General features: G+C 40.0%; 1 protein-coding gene across 1 annotated transcript in view; it reads right to left on the bottom strand.

Moving 5' to 3' along the window:
* The window catches only part of GFRAL (GDNF family receptor alpha like), a 121,241-nt gene that overhangs the window by 59,092 nt on the left and 45,041 nt on the right, over positions 1 to 17,108 (bottom strand). The window contains exons 4-6 of the mRNA XM_088479743.1: positions 11,455 to 11,874; positions 7,914 to 7,970; positions 2,854 to 3,184 (exon numbers count right to left, since the gene is read on the bottom strand). Coding sequence (XP_088335869.1) covers positions 2,854 to 3,184; positions 7,914 to 7,970; positions 11,455 to 11,874 — 808 coding nt within the window. The remainder of the gene's footprint in view (positions 1 to 2,853; positions 3,185 to 7,913; positions 7,971 to 11,454; positions 11,875 to 17,108) is intronic.

The raw sequence follows: 17,108 nt of genomic DNA on the forward strand, positions 1-17,108 counted from the left end.
GAAATGGACACCTTAATATTAACTTACTCCAAAGTTCTATGATTCAACCATTTTCTTATACCAGTCCAAGTACTCGGCACTGCTACCTATATAAAGTCCAACAGTGGTTGGTGCATTCCTCAGGATAGATAACAAATATAGTAACGTTTAGGCGGCACTCAAACAGTTAATGAAACAAATAAAGACACCGATACTCCGCAAGTCTAAGTCAATGTTTCAATTTTCATCAGGACATTATAAATATATATATATTGTGACACAGTTAGGTTAGGGGGTCCCTCTCCTGGGTAGAGGACTCCTTCCTTACACACACACACAGCAGCAGGGAAGCAGCACACCAGTCTGGATGCAAGTACAAGCTGGTCGGCGCCAGTCTTTATTGCACAATGTCAGAAATATAAAGAAAACATAAATATAAATCCTAGCCCTGTCGGGGCACTAACTTCACAGGTAGTTCCCTCACTACCAGAACCTGGCAGGGCCTAATGCCCTCGCCAGCAACAAAGGCACAGCACAACACTCACAGTTAGGTTTCCAAGTGTCTCTGAGCAAACTCCCTGCCTGCTCTCCCAGGTGAGACACTCAGCCTTATCCAAACTAGGCTTATATTGGCCACTCTCAGGTGGAAACCCTAACAAGCCTGTTACCAGGCTGCGAGAACCAAAACCTGGAGTGGCCGTGGGTGGAGCCCTCCCTCTCCTCTCACCCACAACCCCCAGGTCCCAAACCGGCTTTTCAAAAAGCCGAAACTCAAGCCTGCTACACTGCAGACTTTCTCCTGGTGGTTTAAAACACATAAGACAGGAATCTGGGACAAATGTACCTGCCACAGACCACTTTACCAATGATCCTATCACAATATATATATATATATATATATATATATATATCCAGGTATAGGCTTATTACAGCCAAAAGAAGGCACTCACCGCAATTCATATCACCATAGTAGTGTATCTTTCGACATATACTGTATATATATATATATATATATATATATATAGATCTACATATATATATATAAATATATATTTGTAGTTATATATATATATATATATATATATATATACTATATATATATATATATATATATATATATAATATTATAAGGCAGTTGCATAGACAGCATGTGTCTATTCCAATGAGCACATAGGGCCTGATTCAGAGCCACTCGTAAGCGGCCTCTCGTTCGCTCCGAGCGATGTTTGCCCAACTGCGCATGCGTACGGATCGTTATACGCATGCGCAAACCAGTCAGTGCGGTCGAAATTCATGTGCTCGCAAAATAGCGAATGCCTGATAATTTGAGTGACAGAAAGAGGTGTATGTGGGTGGTAACAGGGGAAGGTGCTTGAAAATGGGGAGTGGAGATCAGAACGCAGGCGTGCTTAAAGGTCAAAACGGGCATTTTTTGGGTGTGCATAATTAATACAGCAGCGTCATTGACTACGTCACTGGGTTGTTTTATAGCCAGAACTGCTCGCAAGATTGTGGTAGCAAAAACCAACCACAAGAATAGCGAGCAGTTCATACGCTGGTCGATGTACTCGATTAATCTAATAAATAGCGGACATGACGTAGGATGCGAGCGGCCAGGGGGCGTAGTTTCCAAAAAACGACTGCAAGTTTTGTTCGCTCGTTCAGACCTAGAGGTGAGAACAGACCGCAAAGAGCGAACGGTTCATTTGAATAGCCAACCCTATTTTCTGGACGAGCGAGCGCTAATTGCGTCCGGCTCTGAATCAGGCCCATAATTCTGTGAATTAGCAGCTCCACCATTTTGTAAGTGACAGCAATTTCAGAGTGCTGATTCTGCAGTTAAGTTAGGGTGTGATGGCATACCATAGCTGTATTGCACAAGAAACATGTCCATTAATGCATCAGCCTTAATGATCATAATTTAATTGCTTTTTTAAGTGTGAGCGTCACAAATTCAGTAGGCTTAGTGAAATTTCAGATGATGGCTAAGAAACCCTAACGAGACATGTGAAACTGTAAGGTTTTCTTGTCTTTGGAATATATATGAACATATATATATGTATATATATATATATATATATATATATATATATATAAAATGCATGTGAGAGCTTGCTAGTAGCCATGGAATTATATAAAATCAATTATTGTATTGCTGTATTAGGTAAACTTGGTTCAAGTTCAGACCATGGGGCCCCCTGGGTTAGCATAATTGAACTGTTTGGGAATATCAGTAATCTTGTTCAGAACATTAACTAAACTAATTTAACACTTAAACTGCTACTTCTTACTAATGTAATCCTTTAGTAAACTTTTATTTACGAATGTAACACTTTTCTGTATCTTTCATGTATTTTCTCACTCCTTTCTAATGGAACACTTTTCAGTGTCCTCATTGTCTGGAGGATAGAGGAGACAAGTCTGCAGAGGACCCGGACCACAGACATGATACCATGGTAATGCTAACAGCCAGTGGCGCCACTCCTTCACAGTCCCTGCCTGTGCTGGAGAGGAGCCGTGTGTGCAGAGCTATCTCCTCTCCAGCAGCAGTGGTGGGGTCTGTGTAGGAGGCTCCATTCCACCCAGCAGTTTATATTATATTAGTAAACAAACAATTGTAAGAATTCTCACTGATAAATAGTTTGTGTTATTAAACTGTTAATAAACATTTAAAAGAAACAATTTTTTGGAAGAAGGTAGAGGCACTACATATGAAGGCTCTGCTTATATAATAGAAGTTGAAGTTGTTGTTCATGGTTATATTAAATGTTTTAAAGAGCAATGTATTTCTAAACTTTCTTAAACAAATGTGTGTAGTAATATGTCAATAATTAACATCAGTTTCTAATATAGTGAGATTTATTTTTTACTAACCTGCACAGTTCATTGTCAAGGCAACTAGAGACCACAGTAAGGCAGGACATGGGTACATCTGTGTGAACGGTGCAGGATTTGCTATGGAGCACGTCTCCAGCCCGTTGGCAGTCCTCATGAGATTGAACGCAATCACAAAAAGCCAGCATTTGTGAGATGTTGAAAGGCATGGTTTCATAGAATGATCGGATCGTTCTCTGGCAGTCCTTCACGTTACACACAGTTCCACTAACAGCACAAGCCTTCATAAGTGCTGCCAGGTGCCTATTACACACAGAATCCCCAATGCAAAGTGTTGCAACATCTAAACAAGATATTGGCCCTCCATATTCTATAGGGGAAAATCATATATAACAGGTATGTAATATGCAATATCAAAATGTTAAATATTGAAAAAATTTAATGTCTGATAATATTTAAACAGTGTAATAACCAGATAGTGCAAATATTCTGTAAACAATGTGTTTTTCTATTTTTTTAAACTTGAACTAAAAAAGTCATGATTTAGAAGTGCCATAATGCAGACATAACATTTGGAAAAAGAAGCCATACAGTGTATAGTATACAAAATCAGCATTCATTGATACAGATGCACTGATTTACTAATTGCACTGATATACTTCTGAAGAATCTGGGTGTATTTGCCCAAGGAAATGCGTTAAGAACTACTATTGCTGTATTTTTGGATCACTGAACACTACAGATTTTATTTGGATCCAGATAAGGACTGAACATTCTTATTTCACTGTGAAAAGAACAATATGAAAAAAACACTGCGCTCTGATAATTAAGTAGAAACATATGAGTAACACCTTGGTATATTAAACTCAATTTATTATCTATAAAAAAGATATTAAAAAAATAAAAGATATTAAAAAAATATTAAAATAAAGGTAAGATACACACAGAAAATTACATATAAAAACACATAATCACTTAAAGTCAGCTGAGGAAGCTATATAGAATGTGAACAATAAAGAATAATTAAGATTGTGAATAGAGATAAAGGAGATGATCAGGCTCCGATATTAGTATCTCAATCCTCTACTATTAACTATAGATATATTAATTATGACAATCTGTGCCAAAAAGTAAAGCTGCAGCTAAGTAGCCAATTCAGGTGTAATCAGCAATGCATGTAAAATGAGAACATTGACACAGTCTAGCTAATGGTAGCTCTCCCCTTTAGAAAAAACAGAAGCCTTTGGTGTTATGTCCAACACATGTATCAAAGTCCTGGATACAGTGGGTTATCCCCAACAAATTGTAAACATGAAGAACCGCAAGTGAGTCTGTATCAGGAAATGATTGTAAATTCCTGAAATGTGTTGCAGGACACAAACGTAGGTACCTGAGAGTTTATACAATGATGGAAGCCATACGTTTACCTGTGAAGGCTGCTATCACGATCTCTGAGTGTTAGAAACACAGGACCTATTGTGGCTTAACGTGGGTCAGCACGGCCAGCCAGGGAGTGACGTCCGGCAGAGGTAGATGTACTGCAGCGCACTGTGTAATGGAAATTAATACCAATCTCCGTCTGTGTGCTGACGTCCACCGGGACCTTCAACTGGCAGTGATAGCGTCTTGGGTGCCTGTGTTCTCTGATAGCACAGTGTGGTCAGCGGACAGGGAACCGGTGTGCACCCGCACTCTCTCCGGAGAAGTTGTAGATTACCACTTCTGGTACAGCCGCAATTATGTAGTAGTAGCAGGTCTCATGAAGAAAATGTGAGCGGCTGTCAGACCATTAACTGCAGGTATCTTGATCGGGGAGCAGCTCCAATTAGCTGAATAGAGAACACAGCAACGCGTTTCAGCTACTGCTGTAGCCTTTTTCAAGCTGAATGCCAGTTGAAGGTCTCGGTGGACGTCAGCACACAGACGGAGATTGGTATCAATTTCCATTTCACAGTGCGCTGCAGTACATCTACCTCTGCCGGACGGCACTCCCTGGCTGGCCGTGCTGACCCACGTTAAGCCACACTAGGTCCTGTGTTTCTAACACTCAGAGATCATGATAGCAGCCTTCACAGGTAAACCTATGGCTTCCATCATTGTATAAACTCTCAGGTACCTACGTTTGTGTCCTGCAACACATTTCAGGAATTTACAATCATTTCCTGATACAGACTCACTTGCGGTTCTTCATGTTTACAATTTGTTGGGGATAACCCACTGTATCCAGGACTTTGATACATGTGTTGGACATAACACCAAAGGCTTCTGTTTTTTCTAAAGGGGAGAGCTACCATTAGCTAGACTGTGTCAATGTTCTCATTTTACATGCATTGCTGATTACACCTGAATTGGCTACTTAGCTGCAACTTTACGTTTTGGCACAGATTGTCATAATTAATATATCTATAGTCAATAGTAGAAGATTGAGATACTAATATCGGAGCCTGATCATCTACTTTATCTGTATTCACAATCTTAATTATCCTTTATTGTTCACATTCTATATAGCTTCCTCAGCTGACTTTATGTGATTATTATGTGTTTTTATATGTCATTTTCTATGTGTGTCTTATCATTATTTTAATATCTTTTTTATAGATAATAAATTGAGTTTAATATACCAAGGTGTTACTCATATGTTTCTACTTAATTATCAGAGCGCAGTGTTTTTTTCATATTGTTCTTGTCAGTGAGGTTGGCAATCACCTCTAAGTTTCACTGCTGCACTGATAATTGACTCTCTGGCTTAATAGCACTCTGGCTTCTTTCTTTGTATTCTTATTTCACTGTACTGATACCCATCTCCAATTTGAGCTTAAACATCTGTTGCTACACATGGATACCAAGTGGACAAACTACTCCCACCTTCCATACACTGTGCTGCTACAAGGAATTGTGTTGGGATCTTCATCCACAACTTCTGGGTAATACCATGTGATATAAAATGCTTCTGCTCTAGGAGACTAATTTCCAAGTGAACAGTGTGGGATCCTATTGATTGTTTATTTATAGTATGTGTCCGGAATTAATGCTATAATTTATATTGAGATATATATATTTTGTGTGTTTTAATATATTTTTCTTAAACAGTGTATTCATTACAATTTATATGTGTCCAACTATTTAATTAGCTAAACAACACTGGTTACTCATTTTCTTTTTTGCTTATTGCTATTTTGCAGCTGACAACCCCTAACAGCTGCTAATTGACAGCGTGTTGGATACACTTTTCTTTCGTTCACTAATTGCATTCATCATGCTTGGTTGTTTAGGCTTTACATATTATCACGCAATTTACTGTACATGTTTACTAACAAACAACATATGGATATTTTGATGTAGCGCCAAGCCATATGCCGCGATGAACGAGTTCTGTACATTTATCAGCCATCAACCTTACTTTTTTTATTACAAATTTGACTTAATGTTCAGCTCTAGAAATCAAATCTCATATTTATTATATGGTATCACTGTTCTAGGAAAGAATGCTTTTTAGTGAAATTTGCTATTTATTATCTCTTTCTTAAAATCTCTCCGGAGGGGGAAACAGTATGTCTGCCAGCTACACTCAGATTTCAGCATGGCATGTAAAACAGGAGAGAGGAGAGGAATGAATTTACAGAACATGGCCTGATTCATTATGGATCGCTATTGCTAAAGTGTATGCAGAAGGGCGATTGTTGCGTACTGCGCATGCGTATGTATTGCAGTGCGCGAAGGCACCACTGTGATTGCACTGCGCAGGGTGATTGACAGGCAGTGAGCATTTGGGGGTGGTGACAGGGGGTTGGTCGGGGAAACACAGTCATGCTTGACTGTTTGAACTCCGTTGCATGGGCATGCATAATTTACTCAGTACTCACTGCGTGCAACGAGGGTAGCAGGTCAGGGCTGCTGTAATTCTGTATGAAGGACCGATGGTACTCAATGTTACCGATGTTTATGGAGGTGTGATAAGTATTACGGATGTGAGATAGTGGTAATGGGAGGCAGTGGGCATCTCTATGCTGTCAGTGCGACGGCATTGCGATTGCATTCATTAACTTATTTTCGCAGCAGACCTGCATGCGATTACGAGCTGCAATAGCGATCCTTAATGAACCAGGCCCAGAGTTCAGTGGGGTGTACCAAGAACTCTTTGCTCAGCACATTATAAGTCATGTGACTGTTGCTGTCATGGTAGTCACATGACACGGGAAACTGCAGAATTCTAAATTATTAATAGCAGCCTGATTACATAAAATATTTTTATAACCTGCCAGAATGATATATGTTATAAAAAAAATAAGTGCACACTTAATTCTTTACATGGGATTGCTGCTTTAAGTTAACCTAAGATACAGTAGCTACTCTTATAACAATATATATGAAATTAGAGCTGTTGCACTGTTATACCTCTTCCTAACAGAAAAAAAACAAAAAACATCTTTTACCCAGCATTTGATGCACTATATTTTTGCTGGTCCCAGCATGTACCCCTCTTCACACAGAAAAGCAAATTGCAGGGTAAGGCATTTAGGGGCAGATTCAACCCCATGGCTAAAGCTCTGCCCTGAGCAATTAAATTCAGGGTCGCTACCCCGTGCGTTATAACCCACATGGTGCATCCACATTAAATGCACCCCCTGGGGCTAAACATGTAGGGTAACTCATAGATTCTGTGCAACTAACCTGAATCCATGGGTTAACCCATATTCGCCCCAGGTTTACCAGCAGGGAATATGCACAATAATTGAATAGTTCTGGGCGTGAAACCTGGAGCGTTAGTTAAACTGTTAATAGTGATTATGTGAATTTTTTAAGATGCCGGATTTTTAATCATCTCTATTAAAGTAAATAAAAAACAAAATGACTCAATGCTTATTCAGTGTCTCTTGTAGATGACCTGCTAAGCCTTAACATGCCACAGTTTCTCGTCAATCATTTTTATTTCCAGAAACTGGTTTGACATGTACCTTAGACATTTTGTTGAATATTTATCATATTGTCAGGTCAACATTCTTAGCAGGATGGTGACCGATAGATGTATATAATATTCAGTATAGTCTTTATGAATATCTGCTATCTAAAATATAATTTAGGAAAAACAAAAACCTTACCTATATTCCTTAACGAGCTTGTATCCCATTCTGAATTAATAGTCACTTGAGAAGAATCTAAAAAAGAAAATACTACATTGAGTATAGGCTTTCAGGTAATTCTATTTACTAAGCCTTGGATGGAGATAAAGTACCAAAAAATCAGCTCCTAACTGTCATGTCACAGGCTGTGTTTGAAAAATAACAGTTAGGAGCTGGTTGGTTGTTACTTTATCTCCGTTCTCTTTATCTCCATCGAAGGCTTAGTAAATAGACCCCTAAGTCACATTCAGGTGTTTAAGCCTTTTCTATGATTTGTGTTATGTTAATATGCCAAATATAGCTTTATTTTTCATTCAGCCCAAGCAGCATTTATTTTGGTATTATATTTAAATAAATGTCTGGTTTTATTTTAGGGGCATCCAATATCATGAGATAGTGTGCAACAGTAACAAATGATACTGATTACTTCAAATAAGATTACTTAAAATGTTATCAATGTATATTAATAGCTTAATCAGTAGCAGAATATGTAAATGGACTGAGTATGGATTCATTTAATAAACATTTAAATGTTTTCTTATGGCCTTTGAAAACAGTTTATTGTTTTGTGGAGTATTTATAAAAAAAAAGCTTACAGTTTTAAGTAAGATTGGAAATAACAATATAGATGTGATTTAGGGGGAGATTTATCAAAGCTTGCAGAGAGATTAAGTGGGGAAAAATAAAGTACCAACCAATCAGTTTCTAACTGTCATTTTACAGGCTCTGTATAAAAAAATAACAGGTGGGATCTGATTGGTTGGTACTTTATCTCTCTCAACTTTATCGTTCTCAAGCTTTGATAAATCTTCTCCTAAGTATGGTAACTGATGGCCGTATAAGCTGGTAACTCTGTTGGCCTATGTGTATGGAGTTAGGGCCTGATTCAGAGCCGCTCGTAAGCGGCCTCTCGTTCGCTCCGAGCGATGTTTGCCCAACTGTGCATGCGTACGGATCGTTATACGCATGCGCGAACCAGTCAGTGTGGTCGAAATTCATGTGCTCGCTAAATAGCGAATGCCTGATAATTTGAGTGACAGAATGAGGCGTATGTGGGTGGTAACAGGGGAAGGTGCTTGAAAACGGGGAGAGGAGATCAGAACGCAGGCGTGCTTAAAGGTCAAAATGGGCATTTTATGGGTGTGCATAATTAAAACAGCAGCGTCACTGACCACGTCACTGGGTTATTTTATAGCCAGAACTGCTCGCAAGATTGTGCTAGCAAAAACCAACCACAAGAATAGCGAGCAGTTCATACGCTGGTCGATGTACTCGATTAATCTAATAAATAGCGGACATGACGTAGGATGCGAGCGGCCAGGGGGCGTATTTTTCCAAAAAACGACCGCAAGTTTTGTTCGCTCGTTCAGTCCTAGAGGCGTGAATAGACCGCAAAGAGCGAACGGTTCATTTGAATAGCCACCCCTATTTTCTGGACGAGCGAGCGCTACTTGCGTCCGGCTCTGAATCAGGCCCTTAGTTCACATTGCCTGTTTAGGTTTGGGTTTATGGCTTTTCTTGTTTTGGTTATGGGGTTAAGGGGAGTGGCCTTAAGTTAGTAAGGGACTGTCAGTTAGCAAGCGTCTTTCTTCTGGAATTATGAGAGAGTACCTAGTACATTGTTAGGTTTTACCGACTAACAACTGCTATGCTCTCCTCCAACATTTCAGCCCTTGAGTGGGTTGGTGGGGCTGTTCCACTGAAATCAGGACAGTTGGAAAATATGCTATTATCCTAGACCTGTTGCATAAATTAATTCTCATAGTTGTAGATGTTGCCTCAAATGGTTTTGAAGTTGTTTTATTCGAGTTAGCATTTTTCATGGCCTTTTCTGAGACATTTTATATTTTTGAACACGTAGGCACTTGAATTATGGGTTTCTTGTAATGTTATATTTCAGTATAGATCTTTTATTTGTAAAAAAAAAACACAAGTAATCATTGAATGGTTAATGGAGACACACACATGGACAGTATGGTTTGTCCCATTTCATTGGCGCACTATTTTTCTTTACCACGCAACCGAATTGCATGGGTGTAGCTGGCACATGCAGACGCGCCCCTATTAACCAAATATTAATTTTGTTTTATGTTTAAAAGTTGCATTGAGCAGCTACTGTATTGTTGAGGTCCCAAGATATTGGGACCCATTCATTCTGCATTGAGTAGGTTAGAAACGTGGCAGGGGCCAGTTGTTTAGTTTTGAGCATTAAGCAGCTGGGGAAAAGGAAATCCAATTTATATAAAACATATGGGGCCATCCCAGGGGTTGTAAGGTTGTGCTTCATGTGAGGGCAACCCTAAGAATACTGTAGGTATATACCTCTTGCCACTTTCCACAGTAAGGGCCCAGAAAGATTTCACCTGTTTTACCCTTTACTTCTGTTTTTGTTGGCACTAAGGGCCTGATTCAGACCCACTCGCGAGCGGCTGTCCGCTCGCAAGTGGGTCGATATTAGGCACTGAGCATGCGCACGACGGAGGGAGCTCCGTCGTGCGCATGCGCCAGAGGCGACGAGCGAAGGAAAGTCCTTCGCTCGTTGTGTCCGATCAAAGGGGGCGTGCTGTCAATGTTGATTGACAGCATGCCCCCTTTGGTGGGCGTGCCGGGGGCGTGCCTCCCTGACGGGGGCGTTCCCACGGGAACGCCTCCCGTCAGAAGCCGGCCCACTGACATCACTAGTGATGTCAGTGGGAGTGATTTTGGCTCTGTTAGAGCCAAAATCACTCCGGAGCTTGCGGTTGAAAACCTCAACCGCAGGCTCCGGCTCGCAATTTCGATGGTCGCGATGGTCACGACCATCGCGGCCATCAAAATGCACGCTCGTATAGCCTATGGGTGGTGACCCACAGCTATACGAGCGTCCAGGAGGACGCTCCATGAAAATGGAGCCCGGCCCTCATTCAGAGCGTGCGCTCTGCTCAGAGCGTACGGCTCTGAATGAGGGCCTAAGACTGTAATGTGACTGAGGGTAAGGGGTCTTGTTTGGAAAGGTTTTAGAGGTCTAGTTTTATAATCAATTCAGAAGTTTGTCGTACCTAGTCATATTGTTATCCATGTGAGGGTATCATTTTATATTTCCAAAAGAGGGATAATCACACTAGAATATTAAATTCTAATCTGGAACTCTGGCCCTGATTCAGAGGCGCTCGCAAAAAGCGAGCGCTCGCTCTGAATCAGGGCGGGCATTTGTTTTTTTAGTTGCGGCCTCTTGGCCGCTCGCATAGCTGTGGGTTACCACCCACAGCTTATGCGAGCGGCCAGGTGATGGTCACGATGGTCAAGACCATCAAAACCATCGGGCTTGCGACGAGACCCTTGCGGTAGGGTCTCATTGCCGCAAGCACCAGTGGACTTCCTGATCTAATGTGTGCTTTGAATTTTATTTCAAGTAGGGACTTTAACCTAAGTGTCATTTATTGATCTGTGTCCTAAATGTACATGACTGTGTAATATGTGACTATTATTTATTTTATTAAATATACTGCTTTTTTATATTGATTATTGTATTAATACTTACATGAACCCAGGTCCAAAACACTGGAATCCTTTTTTCCTCTGGAGTATGTGGAAATTTGTCTTTCTTTTGCATGTTGTAAACAGGTATTATTAAAAATGCTATTCCAAACTTTTATACATTTTCTTTTTGTTGAGTTTAGACATACACAGTTTCCCATTACAGTCTTTCTCAATTCACTCCAAGCTGTCAAGCAACTTTGCACTGAATCATAGAAGATGCATTCTTGTGGGTGAATGCAGCGACTTTTAAAATTTTCATATAAAGAAAAGCAATTATGATTTTCTTTGCATAATTGTTTTGCTAAAATACAATCATTTGCCTTTCCTGATGATGCAGCGTCAACTATTTTTGGATGTTGCATGAAGTCTTTATGAATAATGGAGCTTTCTTGCAGAATGGTTCCTTCAGGGACAGCATGTTCTGTATGCATGAAACACAAATATTATACTGATATATCTCCTATAACAAGGTGTGATTATATAAATAGGTTGCATTTGGACTGTAACAATAGATAGAAATGATGACACTTTTCTTTCAGATCAAGATATCATATCAAATAATGACATTGCATACACTATTTGCACCTGTCTTTCCAAACATTATTCACAAATGAAGTGTATTAGTATCATGTACAATGCATAATTCACACTGCCAGATAATGTGTAAATGATACCCCTTTCAGACTTAAGTTCCAGGAAATTGCTGGGTCTATTGCTGGGTCTTATTGAAATAGCAAAAAAGAAAAGCAAAGTATTCCTATAGTGGGGCACACACGGACTAATCTGAATAGAAAAACAATGATAGATGACCCATCAGAATAATAATTTTAGAAAATTAATAAAATATAACTTTTATTATATACTTATAAAATAAGTAGGCGAAAATTGAGAATATGTATAAATTTATTATAATATGTTTATTAAAACACATGATATGATTAAGCTTATGAGCGAAACGCGCGTTAGGAATGCACAGACACGCGATGCATAGCATGCTCTGTGATTTTTAATGTTTATGTCTCCACGCTAACTTACCAAAAGTGAAAAAGACCTATGTGAATATCATGTGTTATGCGAGCCGCCGATGTGATGTGTTAGCTGCGGGGCGCAGAGTTGTAAAATAAGTGACTGCATATTAGTGTATTGCTGGTCCTAGCAGAGCAACGCTGTCAGCTATAGCGGCAGAGACTAGCAGGGTGGTTACACCTCACTACACAGGGCAGTGATATAAAAGAGATTATCCCTATGAGAACAGTTAATGGTTTGGGCAGAGTTACACTGCCTGTGATAATACGTGTGTGAACAAAGTATGGGATTTGATAACAGCACAAGGGATGACAGAACAATACCATTCAGTAAAATAACTGTCTTTAATTTAACTTACTGAGAGTGTAAAAAACCTATGAGAATATCATGTGAGACATGAGCCGCCGATATGCTGTGTTTACTGTGGGACGAAGAGTTGAGGAAAAAGTGACTACTTATTAAAGTATTACTGATCCTAGCAGAATAACGCTATTAGCAATAATGGCAGAGACTAGCAGGGTGGTCACACTTTATTACAAGGGTATGTGAAACAGGAGAGATTATCCCTAGAGAAATGGTTAATTGTTTGGGCAGACTGCCTATGAGAGTACGTGCAGCAACAATGTATGTGATTTAGTAACAGCACTAGGGAGGACAGATTAATACCATTTAATAACATAGCTGATGCAATTATCACAATGTTGCAATATAGAAGAGGAGTGAGGTCTATTTAATCATAGTATCCCAGCTCTTCTGTTTCACAATAATAATATGAGATTGTGCAAGCACATGTTTCAATATGCACTCTGAGCGCTGTCTGGCATCAGAGTGTTGTCAGTGACACTGTTAGCTAGCTATCTGTATAGCTTTAATACCTACTAACTGTAATATTGTGGATATCTCATACAGTACTATTTTGACGTTGTCCAATGACACTCAGTATCTGGATGAACAGCATATGATATGCACCTAGTGATAATAAGTACGAATATATCTAGCTTTATTGATGATACAATGAGATCACACAAAATAGGGTGGTTCACACTTGATTAATGTTCAGAATTTGTGTACACTATATGAATATTATAATTCAACTATCACAGTGGATAGAGTGTTGAAGGACTCACATTTAATAAGTGATAGTAATATGTGTGTAATTTAATTCTTAACACGTTCTGATACAAATAGGTTTAGTGGAGACTAGTGTTTTAATAAACATATTATAATAAATTTTATACATATTCTCAATTTTCACCTACTTATTTTATAAGTATATAATAAAAGTTATATTTTATTAATTTCTAAAATTATTATTCTGATGGGTCATCTATCATTGTTTTTCTATTCAGATTAGTTCATGTGTGCCCCACTATAGGAATACTTTGCTTTTCTTTTTTGCTATTTCAATATGACTTTTTATTCCTGGGAGCACCTCCCAATATAGGAAAGATAGTTAGATATTTGATGTGTATCTTGGGAAGGACAATTTATGTAATAGGTCTGTGCAGATATTCTTCTATTTCTATTGCTGGGTCTATCAGGGCCATGGACTCAGAATTTCATCCCGGTTTGTTTCTTTTCACACATACCAATATCAGGAGTTGATGCGTGATCACATGCAAATACCCAGGATTTTGATGTACTCTATGTGTGAAAGGGGTATAAGTATTCTTTACTATACTATAAATCTGACGGAGCATATGGATGAGACGCAAGTGTTGCTTATTCATGCAATCTTTCCTAATGAGATTAATAGTATATTTAAAAGGTTAAAGTGCTGTTTTATTTTCAAACTATAAAATAATATTTTACCTACAGTGAAGTTAGCAGCATCCACCACACAGTGATTCTTTCGGGTTGCGTACGGGTGCCGGTACTTAGGTTTCCCGGTCGTGCAGAATCCTGATGCCGGCATTCTGACAGGGTTATTATACAGACACATTTCGGGCAGTATCCTAACCCTCCCCCTACCCCTAACCCTAGCCCTCCCTCCCCATGCCTAAACCTAACCCCCCCTCCCCACACCCTAAACTTAACTCTACCCCCCTAGTGCCTAACCCTTACCCTCCCCCTAACCCCAGTAATTACCATAGGGGTGCCGGTGCCAGGATCCTGACAGGTGTCGTCATTCCGGTGCTGGCAGTCTAAGCGCCTGTTGGGATTTTGACCAGATCTCATTTGTTTCACATTTGTTCAGCACTGCAGTAAGTATGCAGCAGGATACATTTATTATAGACACAGGAATTTTCACTGCATCCAGAATCTGATTGACACCACTGACTGGACTGCGACTAAAATGCTATTATTTAATGATTCCTTTGTTACCTAGTGTGTTTCAGCACTTTGAACAAATAATATAAACTTAAACATATACAATTACAAGCAATTTTACACTTCCTCATGCCTGGTGGTGGCTGCCACTATTCATCATAAGAGCAATTTAGCTTGTGTAAGAGTTACTGACAGTACTGCAGGACACACAGACAGGACTAGGACACAGACTCACTGGGCCTGATTCAGAGGTGGACCCAGTGTGGATGGTGCATGTAAATGGCTGATATTTTAAGTCTATGCTAGCATCTGAGCCACAAAGTACATGCATCCATATTGTCTGCGCACAAGCCACAGCACAGAATCGGCTGCACAGTCAGTGAATTTTAGTGGGCATTCCTGGGTGTTCTAAGTTGCACAGCTGCTCACACAATAGGCCATACAGGGATGGAGAAACTACACCAGATGGAAATCCACTGTCTTAAGAAACTGCAGTGTGTATCTCAGTTCTTTACAAAACAAAGGTGGCATTACTATAAAGGTGCATGTATACATAAAAATGTATCACTATGATGCTAATGTGAATTGCATATCTTTGCTCTTGGATGTGTATAAGTCCAGCAACCAAAAATCACCACTCACAGGGCCTCATTCAGAGGCGGTCGGAGGATGCAAGTGGCCGCTCAGAAACTGGGCGGCCGCTTGCATCCTGACCGGCCGCCTCTGTTTTGGTCGTTAGGCTGTGGGTTAACACCCACAGCTCTAACGACCGCTAGGGAGATGGTCGCGATGGACATTGACCATCGCGACCATCGGGGCTTACAACGAGACCCTAGGGTAGGGTCTCACTTGTCGTAAGCCCCGGAGAGCTTCTGGCTCTGTCAGAGCCGGAAGCTCTCCAGTGACATCACTAGTGATGTCAGTGGGGCCTCCCCCAAATGGCAGGCATTCCCATGGGAATGCCTCCATTTGGGCTGCCACCCCCCGGCCCGCCTTCCAAACGGGGCGAGCTGTCAATCAACATTGACAGCTCGCCTCCTTTGGAAAGAGACCCGCTACGACCGGCGCTGTCGGCCGTAGCGGGTCTCATGCATGCGCACGAAGGAGCCGGCTCCCTCGTGCGCATGCGCACTAGACAAACATCGAGGCGGCCGTGCGGTCGTAGACCGTACGGCCGCCTCTGAATACAGCCACAGTGTTGTATAATTTCTTACACTTTGAAATGAAGAGGCAATCTTCTTTTCCTCTTTTTCTGTATAATAAACTCTGCATAGAATTCATCTTATACCACTTTCAGATATAAAATTCCGACTTCAACCTGGTACCGAGCACAGGGTGAAGCCGGGCAACCCCTTGGTTGCAACCCTGGTTATTCCTGAGTCATCATCCTTCACACTGGACCCAGATCTTGCAGTGACCCAGGTCTTCCGGCATTCAGCGGGCACTTTGAGATGATCTCATCTCCGTGTGCCTCTGACCTCGGCCAATCATTTTTTTTAAGGTGTGACCCGGCTAAATCAAGACTCAGGTCGCACCTCTCACACTTGAGCCGGGGTGTCGACCTAGGTTGCAAGTCCCGGTAAAAAGAATTCTAGCAAGCTGGATCGCTGACCTGGGACAGTTAACCCAGGTCACACCTTTCAGACTTATGCCAGACCCGGGGTCATGCGCGTTCACGCACAAACTCCCGGGTTTTAAATTTAAGTCTGAAAGGGGTATTAGTTACCAGGATATTTCAGAATATTTCTTAGCCATTTGAATGACATATAGTACTTAAAAGTAAGCAGCAAAACAATTGCCACAATAGCATAAGCTCCAAGTAAAAATTGTAACAATTTATTCATGCATTGCACTAACAGTCCAATAAGTTAGAATAAAATATAACAAAGATCTAGTTGACACTGGTGCTCGCAATGTAGCCTGTGTTTAATGGATGATTGGTTGTAGCTACCATTAAAGAAAATTGTATACTATTTTCAAAACATATATTTATAAAAATTGGCTGCACAATCCTTAAATTTCTAAAAACAAATAAAATGATTACTGTGTGTCACAATATAGTTTTCATTTATTGCCACAATCCAAAAAAACATTCATATAAATAGCAGTGAACATAAAAAGAATTAATTCAGAAAAACCACATGAAACATAAAAATAGACACAATTGGAACATGTGACACATAGAATAATAAGACAGATTAGTCATTTGCAATATAATTGTGTACTAAAATTGGAACATAGGTACTGATGTAAAAAAATCAATGCTACATCTAAGCATTGACTATTTAACATCTAAGCATTGATTTTTTTACATCAGTACCTATGTTTCAATATTAGTACACAATTATATTGCAAATG

This window comes from Taudactylus pleione, unplaced genomic scaffold (genome assembly GCF_031769625.1).
Source record: "Taudactylus pleione unplaced genomic scaffold, aTauple2 ptg000244l, whole genome shotgun sequence".
Classification (NCBI taxonomy): Eukaryota; Metazoa; Chordata; class Amphibia; order Anura; family Myobatrachidae; genus Taudactylus; species Taudactylus pleione.